The 15,438-nt window shown below is 59.6% G+C and overlaps 1 protein-coding gene across 1 annotated transcript in view; it reads right to left on the minus strand.

The window, feature by feature from the left end:
* Window positions 1-562: 562 nt before the first annotated feature.
* Window positions 563-15,438, minus strand: part of SBK1 (SH3 domain binding kinase 1) — a 28,097-nt gene continuing 13,221 nt past the window's right edge. The window contains exons 2-4 of the mRNA XM_021086434.2: window positions 6,468-6,700; window positions 4,308-4,510; window positions 563-3,583 (exon numbers count right to left, since the gene is read on the minus strand). Of these exons, the coding sequence (XP_020942093.1) occupies window positions 2,762-3,583; window positions 4,308-4,510; window positions 6,468-6,693 (1,251 nt within the window). The 5' untranslated portion in view covers window positions 6,694-6,700 and the 3' untranslated portion in view covers window positions 563-2,761. The remainder of the gene's footprint in view (window positions 3,584-4,307; window positions 4,511-6,467; window positions 6,701-15,438) is intronic.

Raw genomic sequence — 15,438 nt, forward strand, 5'->3', positions numbered from 1 at the left:
CACCTTAAGCCGTCTGTCAAATCCTCCATTTCCAGAGCGATTCTTCCTACCCAGTATCTGAGACAAGACACCCACCCAGTGGTAATTTTTCTAAACTTTTGTTTATTTTATAGCAATTGTCATGATTAGAGAAGTAAACACATTTAAAAACCTTCTCAGGGCCAAAGGGTGCCAGAGTATTTACAAACACGTGGTGGGGGACGGTGGAAATACATGAGGGTCCGGGCTCTGGGGCTGGAATTCCACCCAGGCCCCGAACCAGGCTGGGATGCTGACGCCAGGACTGTCCCGCCAGCCACGGTGTGGGTCAGGGAGCCCTGGCAGCCTGAGGGCTCTGCCCTGGGGGGCCTGGTGGGAGACCCTCTGGATAACCTGTGGCCCTGCCTCCCCCTCTCAGCGGCTCCCCACACCCCACAGGCCAGCTCAGAGGGGCCTCTGGGAAGCACCAAAGGACAGGGGGCACAGGGGTGGGACACAGACACGCGCGTACATACACACCTTCACAGAGGAACTGCAAGGGTTTTTTTGTTTTTTTTTTTGTCTAAGTCTTCATGTCTACAGGTTTTTTTTTTTTTTTCTGCTATTTATTTTCTCTTTTTGACAGTGACATAAACTGAGGTAAACATCTGTGACCAACACCTTCCCTATGGGGCAAAGGGTCCCAACCCGACCAGCAGAGGCAGTGGCGGCAGGAGCAGCAAGGCCCCCTGACGGCGACGACGAGAGTGCAGACTTGGTTCCAGCCTGTCTCTCCATCGGGCTGTCGCTGCCCCCTCTTTGCACCTCTGAAAACAGGGACTGGGCTACATAACTACGATCCCTTCCCAACTCTAACATCCTAGATACTACGACGAGGGAGAGACTCCCCAAACAGGATCTTCACAGAGAAAGAGAGAGAGAGAAAGAGAGAGAGAGAGGGCGCACACGAGGGGCGTCTAATTGGAACCTCGCTTCCTTGTTATTGCAGGAGAGACAGGATGTCGAGAGGCCTAAGGCAAAAGGAGAGGTGGCGGCTGGGAGAGGTGCCCGGATGGGCTCCAGGTGGGCCGGGGGCAGTGATGGGGGGGGGGCCTTCTCTGAGACTTGGCCCTTGGTGGGGGGGGGGTTGCTACTTACCTGGCATGTGGAGGGCCCCAGTGCCCGCTGGGAGGTGGGTCATCAGAGGGGCGGGCACACCGAGGAGGAGGAGGGGAGTGGCCAGGCCCTGGGGCAACTGCACACTGTTTGTAAACTGGACCCGGGCAGGGCAGGGGGACCTATAGCCCTTTTGCGCGGTGGGAACAAGGGTGAACGGAGAGGTGGGGGCTCCAGGCCAAAGGGGCTCCTCTGGTCAGCCTGGCCCATCAGGGAGTCCCCTCAAATGGCCTAGAACCCCCGGAGGGACCCTGGATCATGTGGCCCGGGACAGTGGGTGGGGCACTGCAGAGGGAGCAGCCTCGCCCATGCTGAGGTTATTGCAGGGGTCCCAGGCCTCCAAGGAGGGCAGGGGTCGTGAGGGGAGCGCTGGGTGAGGTTGGGTTCCTCCGGGTCTGTTTTGCTGCTGCCTAGGGCTTGAACCAACCTGCAGGTGCCTCCTTGCCAGGTTCCCTGAGGGGTGTGCTGAAGCGCAGGCCTGGACGCCCTGTGGCAGCTGCTGGGTGAGAATCCTGGGGCGGAGTTACCGAGGTGTCGGGATGCAGCCACTGAATACACAAGGTGCACCCGCAAGTGCACACCTGCTCATGCACACATTTATCCCCCTCCCACTGCCCCCTGTTCTCACACCCACACTCCAGTACCAGAAACTTGGGAGACGGTGGGGATGAGGTCAGCCCCAGGCTGACCACTGGAGCCTAGCAGAAACCTGGGAGAAATTTCTGGCCCACATCACCGCGCCAGCTGCCAAAAGCCCAGGCCGCTGAGTCTGAGCTGGGGCCGTGAGGACTGAGGATCTGAGAGGTGCCCGCGGCCTGGGAACGTGTGGCCGGCAGGCGGTGCTGGGCCCAGCCCTGGCCTCTGCGAGTTCACTTCCCTGGCTTAGGGCTGCAGGGGCAGCCGAGGCCCCTGTCCTGGGAGCCCTTCAGTTGTCCTGATGTCCCTGTTGGGGAGCGGAGGGCTGCCAGAGCTCCGCCTCTCTGGCTGTGTGCTCTCAGCAGGCTGCCCTCCAGGCTGTGTCAGGGTCCTCATCAGGGGACTGGGTGGTGGCGGAGTCACTGGATTCTAGGGACTGTGTCTGCACACACACGCAGACATTTGCTACATTTTGCAGGGGGCGCGGTCCCTCCCCTCCTTCTCCCAGGAAGGGGGCAGGTCGCAGCCGAGCAACCCCCAGCCCTCAGCTCGTGGCCCTCCTCCCAGCCAGTGCCCAGGGGCCCTAAGCCCCTTCTCTGCCCCAACACTTCAGTCTCCTTTTGTGCCCAGGGTGGGGGGTTGGGGAGGGGAGGGGAGGGCAGGACCTGGGGTGGGACTGTGGGACGTCTGCCAGGGGGTGCAAAGGGCCAGGAGCAACTAGTCAGGGGTCCAGGGTTCAGGGAGGTGTGGGGGAGTCGGCCCGCAAGCTCCCTTGCTTCTGGTGGCAGGGGGCCTCTGAATCCTCGGGTCTGTGGGGCTTGGCTCCTTTGGGTGGCGATCTCACCAGCCCGCGGCTGGCCGGGCGCCTGCCTCGTCTACTGCTACCCACTCCTGCCCGCCGCGGGGGGCTGGCCGGTTTGGCCCGGGGCGGCTCCCCGCGCCCCGGTCTGGCTGCTGCTCGGCGCCCGGGCCCGAGGGCGGCGGGGGCGGCTCAGACGCAGATCTCGATGGCCGTGGCCAGCACCACCTGCCCTTTGCTCTTGTCCGGGCGGCCGTCGGTCCTGCCGGGGGGCCCCGGGGGGGCCAGGCCGGGCTCGGGCACCGGCACGGGCACCGGCACGGGCACGGGCCCGACGGCGGGGGGCGCGGGCCGGGAGCCGCTGCCGCTCTCGGTCAGCACCGTCCGCTTGAGCGGCCCGGGCGCCTCGAGGCGCAGCGGCCCGGCGGCCGGCGGCCGGTCCCCGGCGGGCTTGCGCGCGCGGTGCGAGGGCCGGCGCCGCAGCTCGGACGTGAGCTCATGCTTGAGGAAGCGGAAGACCTCCTTGGCCGGCCCGCGGCGCTCGGGCTCGAGGGCCAGGAGCCGCTGGAACATGCGCAGCGCCGGCTCGGTGAAGCGGCGCCACTGCGACGGCAGCCCCGGCAGGCGGCCCCGCTGCCAGCGCACGAACTCCTCGAAGAAGGCGTCGGCGCCCGAGGCCGCCTCCCACGGGAAGTTGCCGGTGAGCACGCAGAAGATGAGCACGCCGAAGGCCCACACGTCCACGCCCGTGTCCACCGCGAAGCCGTCGGCGCGGCCCGCCTGGCACACCTCGGGCGCCGTGTACGGGATGGTGCCGCTGACCCGCTTCACGCGGCAGCCCACGCGGCGCGTCATGCCGAAGTCGGCCAGCTTCACGCGGCGGCACTCGCGGTCGAAGAGCAGCACGTTCTCGGGCTTGATGTCGCGGTGCACCAGCTGCCGCCCGTGCATGAAGTCCAGCGCCAGGCCCAGCTGCTGCACGCAGCGCTTCACCGTGTCCTCCGGGAGCCCCACCTGCGGCCGGCGGGCCGGGGAGAGCCGCTCAGGCGCGCCGGCCCCAACCCCAGTCCCCTCCTCCACAACTCCCTCCCGGCTCCCTTGTCTGGCTCGCCCACCCCACCGGGGCCAGCCGCCCTCCCGCATCCCGCCTGCGCATCCCCAGCTCCCTCCCTGGCCCCTGGCGCATCCTTTCCCCCAGTAACTGAGAGCCAGGGGCTGTGCCAAGCTCCCTGTCCCCGCACTGTCTCCTCACTCCTCAGCGGCCGCTATATGCCCATTTCCCTTACACTGAGGCCCTGCGAGGCCTTGTCACTATGCAGTGAGCCGCAGAGCAGATGTAAACCCTGCAAAGCCAGAGGCCTGGGATCCCGGGGGCACCCTCCCCACTCCGGGGCACCTCCTCTGGGAAGCCTCTGGTGGCCCTACCATCTCCCCTCCTGGGCCCCCACCCTCTCCTATGCAGCCTCGGAGGAGGGGGCTTTTGGATGTTGTCCCATCACCCTGGCTGCTCCTCATCTCGGGGTGTCACAGGAGCATTGGTCAAGTGTCTATTTCCCCCACCAGGGCCAGGGCAGGACTTCCTGTCTTGTTCGCTGTGTATTCCCAGCCCTCCCAGCAGTGACTGACATACAGTAGGTGCTCAATAAATGATGACAGGAGTGGTCTTGACACCTCCCTGACTCTCCCACTCTGGGGACCCAGAAGACCGTCTCCCCTCCCCTAGTCACCACCCAGGTACCTGAGGAGGGATGATGTCAAACAGGTCCCCCGCAGGTGCGTACTCCTGGGCAAAGACGTAGCAGTCCTCAGTCTCAAACACCACGTCGAAGACCTTGATAATGAAGGGGCTGGAGGAGAGGCTGTTGGTGATGCTCACCTCCCGCAGGAAGTTCTTCAGCTTGGTTTTGCTCTTGTTCACAAATTTCAGCGCCATCTTCGTGCCTGGTGGGGTGCCAGTTGACAGGGGTGAAGACAGTGACAGGGCACTCCCCCTGCGTCCCTGCACCTCACACACCCGGGCCTGTCTGCACAGCCTGTCCCAGCCACAGGGCACGACGGGGCCCTTGCAGGCATGGCTGTCCTTATCTCATGACTGGAAACCGAGGCCCAGAGAGGGGAAGGAACTCATCAAAGCCATGCAACAAGTCAGGGTCAGCCTGGGTCTTCCTGGCCTGGCCTGCAGCCCACGATAAGGAGCGCTGAGGGCTGGGCGGGGAGGGCCTGCAGCGTCCCCACCCTCTCATTTTCCTTTTTTTTTTTTTTTTTGGCCAAGCCCGTGACATGCAGAAATCCCCTGGCCAGGGATCCAACCCAGGGCCTCGGTAGTAACAATGCCTCGGCAGCTACAGCTGCCGGCCTACACCACAGTCACGGCAATGCCAGACCCAAGCCGCGTCTGTGACCTACGCCGCAGCTTGTGGCAACACTGGATCCTTAACCCACTGAGTGGGGGCAGGGATCAAACTTGCATTCTTATGGATACTAGTCGGCTTCATTACGTCTGAGCCACAATGGGAACTCCAGAAGCCAGGTTCTTGACCTGCTGAGCCTCAACGGGAACTCCCACCCTCTCATTTTCTTCCAGACAGACTGTGTGCTTATTTATCTTGTCTGTCTCCCTCAACTAGAAGGCAGCTCCCTTTATCTTGTCGGCTGCTGATCTCCAGCGCCCATGGCAGAGTCTGGTGCACAGTAGGTGCTTGACAAATGTTTGTTAAATTGATGAATAAATAAGAAGGTACTGGACCCAGAGATGTGAGGGCCTGCACACATCTGTATCCACCTGGGTGCAGAGCTGTGGGATATGTGTGTGTGTCCACAGGGCACTTCCATGTCACAGGCCCTGCTTCCTGCACTTTATGTTCATAACTCACTCCTCATAACGACCTTATGAGCTGGGCACTAACGCTACCCTAATTTACAAAGGACACCTAGGCACAGAGAGGTTGACTCATTTGCCCAAGGTCACTCAGCAAGCAAGTGACAAAGCTCAGGTGACCCTAAGTCCAGTGCTTCTCCTACTGCCCCCTGCCCCAGGTTAGGTTAGACCCCTAACCCTAATCCTAACCCTCAGTTCCTGCCCCGCCCCCCCGCCGACTGGCTGAGTGGGCTCTGCAGTGAGCCTACACTGTGGGGGAGGCGTCAAGTTCAGAGGTTAGGGGAGGTCCTGGAGCTGACTGCAGTGGTCTCATCCTAGCTCACACCCTCTGGAGCTGCATGACCTTGGCTGAGTGACTGAATCTCTCTGGGTCTCAGTGTCCTCAGTGCCCCAAGAAATGGAGATGGCCACACTGACCTCACAGGGGCATCTCCACCCCATTTTTTTTTCTTTTTTGGCCACCCCGAGGCATACAGAGTTCTGGGGCCAGGGATCCGATCTGAGCCATAGTTGCCACCTAAGCCACAGCTGTGGCAATGCTGGATCCTTAACCCACTGTGTGGGGCTGGGGATCGAACCTGTGTCCCAGTGCTCCCAAGATGCTGCTGATCCCATTGAGCCAGAGCGGGAACTCCTCCCACCCCATTTTAAGCACAGTGCCCTGTTCCGGGAGGACCCCCCTCTCAACTTGGCCCACCTCCCCCACAGCTCTCACCCATCTCCTGGTGATTCCCCAGACACCACTGCCAGCCCTGACCTCTCCCCTGACTCCAGAAGTCCTTGGGCACATCCCTTTGCCTGTCCCAAAGGTACCTCACAGCTGGCCCCAAAGCAGCCTACCCTCTAGACTGGGCACTCAGCCCAGAGATCCCTCCCTTGTCCCATCTGCCTGGTCCCCTCCTCCTAGGGCCCCTTCAGGCCATATTCTGTCCCCCTGGGCCACTGACTCCGCCTCCCTGCTGGTCTCCTGGCCCCTAGAGAGCCTCCTGTCTTGGATCTGGCCACCCTGCACACACTCACCTGTGCCCTTGTAGGCTACCAGGTCGACCTTCCCATAGGTGCCCTTGCCCAGCTCCCGGACGAGTTCGTAGTGCTTGGTGACGTCACTTGCGGCCAGTGTGCGGAGGGTCAGGGCCTGCATGTCTTCAGTGAGGAGGGGCACGCCTGCACCCAGCCCAGGGGCGGTCCCCGGCCCACAGCAGGGCAGGGAGTGGGGCGGCTCGGGCTCCGGGACGCCCACGCTCATCTTCTCCCTGGTGTGTGGTGGGGTGGCATGGAGTGCGACATCAGGCCAGACCCCGTCCCCCCCACCCCTCTGCCCGCCCACCCCCTCCAGGACTCCCTGATTCCCAGGGCTGGGGCCAAGGCCAGGCCTCAGATGACCACGAGGGGGCGACAAGCTTCCTTGCTGCATCACCTTTCCCCCAGAGCTTCGGGGCGGCCTGAGGCAGCACTCCCCAGAGACACAGTCCCTGCCCCCCAGCGCCCCACTTGGGTCCTGCTGGCTTGTCTCATGCTGTCATTCAGACACAGTGTCAGGGAAGGCCCACGTGCCTATGTTGCACAAAGACACGCCGTATTATACAGAGTTCACAGGCGCGCTCCCATTCACACCTATGGATCAGCACCTTCAGAGCCCTGGGACACAGCCCGGGAGGCGGGACAGACTCCCACCCTCACAGGACTTCTAGCGGGGACATGGACAATACACCGTGCACACATGAATGATGTATTATGATAAAAGGTGATATGGGCTGTACAGAAAATACGGCGGGGGAGGGGAAGGTGCGGTCTCGGGGCTCAACTATCAACCTCAGGCAGGAATGTGAGAAAACTCCGGCTGGGCGGGCGCTGCAGGTGTGGCCACACCCCCGCCACAGGCTTGTAACCCCTCCGCCAACCACAGAGGGCCGCGCAACCCGGCTCAGGCACCCATGGGCTGTAGTCCCAGCCCATCCCCCTCCACAAGGCAGAACCCGTTCCGGGAAGACCCAGCCCTCCCCGCCCCCACCCTCCACATTCCCGGCCTGATCCCGTCAGGGTCCACTCGCCTTGGGGTGGGCTTCCTGGATCTGGCCCCGCCCCGGAGAACTAAGTTTGTCCCCAGATGGTGTTGGAGGGGCAGAGAGCTGCGACGGGGAATTCAGGGCTGGGTGACAGCGACCGCCCATCAGGGCCTGCACTTCTTGTCTGTCTAAAGGGGGGAGGCTCAGACCGGGGAGCTGAGCCTCCAGGAGCAGGTGACCCTGTCGGTGTGCGCCAGCAGGAGAGGCCAGCGCTGAGACCCTCTAGGCTGACCCTCGGGAACCTGCCTCCTGGAGTGGCTCCTCTGCCCTCACTTCCTTCTCCCTCCAGGCCCACGAGGACCACCCAGCGCTCTCAGCAGCCACAGCCTGCCCCTCAACTCCACCCCTGCAGGAGAACCCATGGCCCTGAGGCCAGGCATAGACTTGGAGCCAGACCCCAGCTCGGTGACTCACTAGCTGGATGTCCTCGGCTAAGTTCCTTCATCTTTGTACCTCGGTTTCCCCATCTTACAAAGAGGATATAAGGGGACGTTTCCGTGGTGGCACAGCAGAAACGAATCTGACTGGCATCCATGGGGATGCCGGTTTGATCCCCGGCCTTGCTCAGTGGGTCGGAGATCCAGCATTTGCAGCTGGATCCGGTGTGGCTGTGGCTCTGGCGTAGGCCAGCAGCTGTAGCTCTGATTCGACCCCTAGCCTGGCAAAGTCCATAAGCCGCGGGTGCAGCCCTCCAAAAAAAGCCTATAACGGTATCTTTTCTCTAAGATTCACAGGCTCCAAGTGCTTGGTGCCTGCGCACAGGACCTGCATTCTCCCGGGCTGAGCCCTCCCCGTGAGCGGACTGGCGTCTTGACCCCGGCCCGGTCGCTCCCCTTCCAGGCCCAAACCCCCTGCTCCTCCTCGCCTTCCCCTTCCCTCTCGGCACGACCCAGCCTCCCACTTCACGCGGCGAGGAGGAACATCAGGAGGGAACTTCCTGGCCTCCCACCCAGCCCCAAACGGAGCTCCATCTGCACGTCCTCCCGGCTGGCTGGGGGGCTGGGGGGCAGGGAGCCGTCCTCCTCGCCTCCGATTTGGCTCCCGCCCCCCCTGCTTCCTCAGGATCCTGCTCCCCCATTCGCCCCCCCCCTCCATTCATGAACAAGCGGAAATCCCACACGCCGCTGATGCCTCTGGCGCATTTCAACACCCGGCTTCCTCTGCCACCCTCCGTGTGTTGAATCCAACCCCACCAGGTCGATGCAGTCCCCGCTCCGGGCTGGAGAGCACCGGGCCCTTCCTGGGCTACAGTGGGCTGACCTTCTCCACCACAGGCTTCTCTTGTGGTTTCAGGGCTGGGAAGGCTCTGCTCTCTCAACCCCTGTCAAGTATCCACCCACTGCTTGGGTGGCAAGGCTCCTGAGCCATCGGCTCTGATGCAGCCAGGAGAGGTCAGGCCGGGCCGGGGAGGGTGTGGGGGCTACCTTGAGCCTTTGCCTTGAACTCTCCATCCTGCTCACCAGGAAGAGCCCGCTGGGCTGCTCTGCTGACCTACTTTTCCTGCTGTGTGTGGACTCCCCAAGGGTGGCTGAGGCGGGCGGGCCACGTGTATGTGGGCACATGTGCGCGCACGTGTGGCTGCGCTCCTGCTTTGGGCTTTGGGCCCCGTCAGGTCACGTCAGGCTGTTCTCTGCATCCCCGGGAGCTTGACTAGCAGCTGCAAGTTGCTAGAAGCCCTTCTTCCCTCCTCCCTCCCACAGGGACTGCTGGGTGCCTGGCCCGTCTCTGCAGTTTTGGCCTCAGAGTTGCCCTGGGCAGACCTGGGGCTGGGGCGGGGGGCACCTCTGCTCCCTCAGCCCGAGGCTGGGCCCATGCTCTGACCGCTGCCTGGCACTGCCTCTCTACCGCTGCGACGCCCCCTCTCCAGTGCCCTCCCCCATCCCTGCTGCCCGCCTTCGCCGCCCCTTCTCCTGTATCTCATTAGCCTCAGGTCCCACTCCTCCAGGAAGCCTTCCCTGCTGCCCCAGGTGCCAAATCCTATCTCCGAGGGGCATCAGGATTGAGACAGGGGCCTGTGTCTCTTTCAGCGCCCCCATGGAACATTGTGGATGGTCTCAGCTGTGTCCGTACCCGTCCCCATCAAGGGGCCAAGAGGACCCGGAGGGCTGGCGCTTCATCAAAATCAACTCTTCCTCCTCCCTTCCTTTGGTTGCAAGGGTCCAGTTTGGGGGTCCTCCACATTGGCCCCCATTCCTTCAACCTCCCTCTCCCCGTTCTCTGCAAGGTGGCCGCAGGAGACCAAGAATTAACCCGCACACTGCCCCTGCTGCTGCGTCATCCCCCCAGGTACACACCGCCTCTGACCCAGTTACGATGCACGATGCACGTGACTTAAAGGCGCAGTGGAGAGCGAAGGAAACAGCACGGGCCTTGGGGCTCAGCGGGCTTGGCCTTGATCCTAACGTGCACCACTTTTTAGCTGGGTGACCTTGAGCAAGTCGCATCACCTCTCTGGGCCTCAGCTTCCACATCCATGAGATGAAGAAAATAATACTGGGAGTTCCCATTGTGGCGCAGCGGAAAGGAATCCCTCTAGCATCCGCGAGGATGTGGGTTGAATCCCTGGCCTCGCCCAGTGGGTCAGGGATCTGGCGATGCCGTGAGTGGTGGTGTGGGTCACAGACACGGCTCAGATCCCGCATGGCTGTGGCTGTCGTGTAGGCCGGCAGCGGTTGCTCCGATTCGACCCCTAGCCTGGGAACTTTCATACGCCATGGGTGTGGCCCTAAAAAAGCAAAAGCAAAAAAAAAAAAGAAAGAAAGAAAATAATACAAATAACAATAACAGCAATAATAACGGCGGCAGGGGTTAACACTGAATATTACTCACTACATCTCAGGCCCTGTTCTGAGGATGAACTTACCTCACGGTCACAATTCCGTAGGGTAAGTGTCATTACTGTCCCCATTGTAGGGGTGAAGAGAATAAGGCACAGAGACTAAATAACTCGCCCCAGGTCATCTAGCTAGGGCTGGCCTTGGCTCCTAAGTGGGCGCTTTTAACCACTATTTTCCCCCCAAGCCAGAGGTGGAAACACAGTATCCAGATCCCTCAGGGTCCGAGTGGGGAAACTGAGGCCTAGGAGAGGGCAGAGCCTCAGCCAGGGAGGCGTGTGTACGCTCAGGGCGCCTGCGCGGAGCCAGGTGCGTCATGTGTATTAACTCGCTTAGTCCCGTAACAACAGCGCCGGCTCCTTTTTTCAGGGGGGGACTTGAGCCCAGGGAGTGAAATGAGACGTGGCGGCCTCACTGGGGGTTGTAGGCATTAAAGATTTTGTTGTTTGGTTTGGTTTTCTTTTCTTTTTAGGGCCACACCCGCAGCACATGGGGGTTCCCAGGTTAGGGGTTGAATTGGATCTGCAGCTGCCAGACGTCAACCGCAGTCACAGCAAGGCAGGATCGGAGCCGCATCTGAGATCTACACCACAGCTCATGGCACCGCCAGACCCTTAACCCACTGAGCGAGGCCAGGGATTGAACCCGTGTCCTCAAGGATACCAGTCGGGTTTGTTTCCACTGCACCACAACGGGAAGTCCCTAAAGTATTTCACCTTCCTCATCATCCCTGCCCCCACCTGGAGGTGCAGACATGGACTTGAGGCCGTGAACGTCCCAGCCCAGGCAGTGCAGCGGAGGCCTCTGGCTGACCTCTGTTCCCCCAGGGAGTGGGTTCTGCATCTGTGCACATCCGAGCTGACTGCGCTGTCCCAGGGGACCCCACGTGACCTGCACCTCAAGTACATGTTCTCACTGGCCCCGAGGGAGGCCCCCGATTCCCCATCTGTAGTGCCAAAGGCAGGAGGGTGTAACCCCAGCTTCAGGACAATGGTTGGGGCTCTGACCACACAGGCTCTGGCTCTGCGGGCTGGGTCTGCCGCTGCCGGGGGAGGGGGGCCACGGAGGTGGGGGGGCGGGGTTTCCTGAGCGAGAAGCAAGACTGAACCACCTACCACTTCCTGCTGGCGGGCAGCTCGAGCCAGGTGCCACTTTCATGAAAACAACGCCCAAAGTGTAACCTAACTCAGGCCTTTGGGTGGGACCCCCTTCTCTGCTACACACACACACACACACACACGTGCCAGCCAGGAAATTTTTCACTCACTGGGTCCTCCTAAGCACCCTGAGAAGGGGGCAAGATGACTTCCATTTTTAAAAATCAGCTTAATTGGAAGTCCCATTGTGGCTCGGCAGAAATGAATCTGACCAGCATCCGTGAGGACTTGGGTTCAATCCCTGGCCTCGCTCAGTAGGTTAAGGATCTGGTGTTGCCGTGACCTGTGCTGTAGGTCCAGACCTGGCTCCGATCCCATGTTGCTGTGGCTGTGGTGTAGGCCGGCAGCTACAGCTCTGATTTGATCCTTAGCCTGGGAACCTCAATATGCTGTGGGTGCGTCCCTACAAAGAAAAAAAAAAAAAAAAAAAAAAAAAGCCCCAGCCTAGAAGTAACACCTCATTTCTGTACACAGGCCGCTGGGGAAAACCAGTCTCGGGTGGCCACACCAGGTGACCACACCTGGATGCAAGGGAGCTTCCAGCCACCTTCCTAAACAGCTCTGTTTTATAGAAGAGAGAACAGAGAATTTATGAGCCAATGGCTATCTCTACCATAAACAGAGGAGGTTGTCAACCTCTCAGGCCTCTGCTCTTCATCCACAAAGTTGATAGCACCATTTGACTGTGGCCACAGTTGCACAGCTCTATACATTCACTAAATCATTGACCCGTACACTTGTTATGGGGGAGTTTGGTGATATGCAAGTTTTACCTCAATGGAGCTGATTTTGTGTGTGTGTGGGTGTGGGTACGCTTTTTAGGGCCGCACCCACGGCATATGGAGGTTCCCAGGCTATGGGTGGAATCGGAGCTGTAGCCACTAGGCTACACCACAGCCAGAGCAACATGGGATCCAAGGTGGGTCTGCAACCTACACCACAGCTCACAGCAACGCGGGATCCTTGACCCACTGAGCAAGGTAGGGATCAAACCTGCCTCCTCATGGATGCTAGTCAGATTCATTTCTGCTGAGCCATGACGGGAACCCCTAGGCTGGGGCTTTTAAGAGTGGTTAAAGTTTCTCTCTCTTCTTCTGTAAGCTAGCTTGATGCAGAGGACTCCAAGCCTCTGAAAGACGGTGGTGGAGTGATAAGACAGGGGAAGCCTGGGTCGTCTGGAGGTGGGAGGCCTCCTGCTGATGAGGGCTACCTGCTCTGTGCTCTGTGAGCCAGACGTCATCTTCTGTCTTCTTGGGTGGCTGAGACACAGGAGGCTTATTTGTCACAGCAGCTAATGCTGCCCCAATTCCAGGGTTATGGAGCGAGTAAGCAAAAGAGCTAAGACTTGAACCTCAATGTGTCTACTGGCCTGGAAGGTGGCCAGAGAAAGTAACCTTGATGGTGAGAACACTGGCAAACAAGTGATGAGAATCTAGGTACAGCAGTGGGTAGAGGGCGACCAGTCTGTAAAGAGAACGGAGCCTGCTCTTAACCTGTCTTGCAGGAGACATGTTTACTGGGCGTCTATCGTATGCCGGTGGTGGGCTAACCCTGGGTTAAGTAACTTAACAATCACAAGCCTGGGAGGTGGGGGCTACTATTATTATCCCATTTCACAGAAAGGGATCCTGAGGCACAGATGGGCCAAGTAACTTGCCCCAGAACTAAGAATTAGCAGAGCAGGTTCTGAACTCAGTCCATCAGGCTTTAGATCCCACGCTCTTACGCCTTGTGTCCTGCGAGGCCCCCAAAGGCAGATTCAGGCAGACGGCAGCTCGAAAATGAGGCAGTTCTCACTGTCTGACAGCCTCACAGCCGCGAGGAAGTGCGTTCTCTGACGCTGGGAGCAGAGAAGCAGATACTAGAAGCCCATCTGTTGGGGGGAATCAGAGGGGGCTGAGGCTGGACCGAGCCAGCCAGGCCTTTCTTACTCTCATTTGGGGATTCTAAGAGTCTCTGTCTCCAGGCCCAGGTCCCCTCCTTCAGGTCACTGCACCCAGGCTATGCCCTTAGCATGGGCAAACCCCAAGGGTAGTCTTAAGAAAGCCCTAGCCTGGAAGGATGACATTAAACAGTGACCATGCCTGGGTGGGTCACCTCTCTGGGTCTACGCTATTGTTAGAAGTCCCTGTGAGAGAGCAGCTGTGGGGTGGGACCGCGGGTGCTGAGTGGGGACAGGGAGCCCCTCTGGCCTCTCTCACCTGCTTCACTTTGCTTCTGTGTCAAGAGAGGGGCTGGAGATTCAGTCCCGGAGCCTGTGCGGCTGAGCCAGCTCTCCATACCCCACATGCTCCTTGCCTGCCTCCAGGTTTCTCCCGTCTAGTCCTCCCCCTCAGTGTGGCCTGAGAAACTGTCCCAAGACCAGAGTTGACCCGATCCTTGCCTTGCTCCTGTGTTTTCTGCGGCTTCTGGCATCAGCCTGTGGGGTTTTCTCCTGCCCAGCATCACTTTCGCTGTCTTTGGGGAATGGTCCCTCTCTCTGTCCAGTGGTTCAGTAGGGCTGACTCCACCCTGGCCAAACACGGGCCTGACCCAGGGCCGGCCAGCCAGGGATCCATCCCATCCACCAGGTCACCGCCACTGGTTCGGAGATGAATGATGAATGTGTGACCAAGGGTGAGCTACTGAGACCTCACCTTAGGACTCGCGCTGAAAAAGATAACTTCTGACCCCTGGGCTGCAAAGCTGGAGGACACAGGCCTGGCGCTGCTGGGGGCCAGCGAGGCTACCTTGAGGGGAGGGTTTGGCTGAGAGGGAAGCAGCAAAGAGTCAGGCAGAGCTGAAAGATGGAGAGATTTCTCCAGACCCCAGGCACCTGGTTCCAGACATGCCTAAAGCCAATCATACTCTTGAATGTTTGTTTCATGAATCAAAACATTTCCTTTTCTTTCTTTTTTCTTTTCTTTTAGGGCCGCATGTGCAGCCTATGGAAGTTCCCAGGCTAGGAGTCGAATCGGAGCTGCAGGTGCGGGTCTATGCCACAGCCAGAGCAATGCAGGATTGAAGCCGAGTCTGCGACCTACACCCCAGCTTGCAGCCACACCAGAGTGAGGGTTAACCCACTGAGTGAGGCCAAGCATCGAACCCACATCCTCATGGATACCAGTTGGGTTCTAACCTGCCGAGCCATGATGGGAACTCCAATACATTTCCTTTTCGGCTTAAACCAGTTAGAGTTGAATTTATGTAACTCAGAGCCTACAGATTCCAGACAGGCATATCTACTTGAGCCCAGGCACTGCGCTGGGCGCTGGCACAGGGGGGAGTAGGTCAGACAGAGGGTAGGAGCCTACAAATCAAGGAGGCAAATAAAATAAGGCCTCAGATAAGCACGAAGCCAGAAAGGCTATGATCAGCGCTCCAACATTTCCAAGAAGAACGCTGGCGGTGGGAATCCGGATGCCTTCCTGGAGGCGGTGACACATGAATGGGCCTTGAAGAGGATTAACAATCTAGCAAGAAACCTGCGCGATCCTTGAAAGCAAGCCCCATGCTTTCATCTTCCTAGCCTTTAGCCAGGGGTGACAAATGCCGGGTGAATAATTCATTTAGGTGTCTGGGAAGCTGTAACTCTGTATCTTAGCTTTCCAGGATATGACCCGGCAGGCACATAGCTATTTCCCCAGGGACCTGTGTGCGATATCACGGGCCCTGTTTTACAGGTGCAGAGACTGAGGGCCAGGAGAGAACGGTGATGAAAACCAAATCAAAATTTTGCTCAAAATCACAGAGAAAGTCAGGGGCAGAGCTGGGCTCGAAGCCAGGCTGTCTGTAAGGCAAAGTACTGCCTTCCTCCTACAGCCCCAGCCCCAACACAGCAGAGATGGGAGTGGCTGTGAGGGACACGGGTCACGTGAACAGAGAGGCTGGCGCGCGATGTGGAGAGGGCTGATGACGACGGAGAGGAAAGCTATAGCACAGTTAACAGCCGTCA

The sequence above is a fragment of the Sus scrofa genome, chromosome 3 (assembly GCF_054392235.1).
Source record: "Sus scrofa isolate SSC_HxYL_T2T_F1_AM1 chromosome 3, Sscrofa_HxYL_maternal_Yorkshire_Landrace_v2.0, whole genome shotgun sequence".
Taxonomy (NCBI): domain Eukaryota; kingdom Metazoa; phylum Chordata; class Mammalia; order Artiodactyla; family Suidae; genus Sus; species Sus scrofa.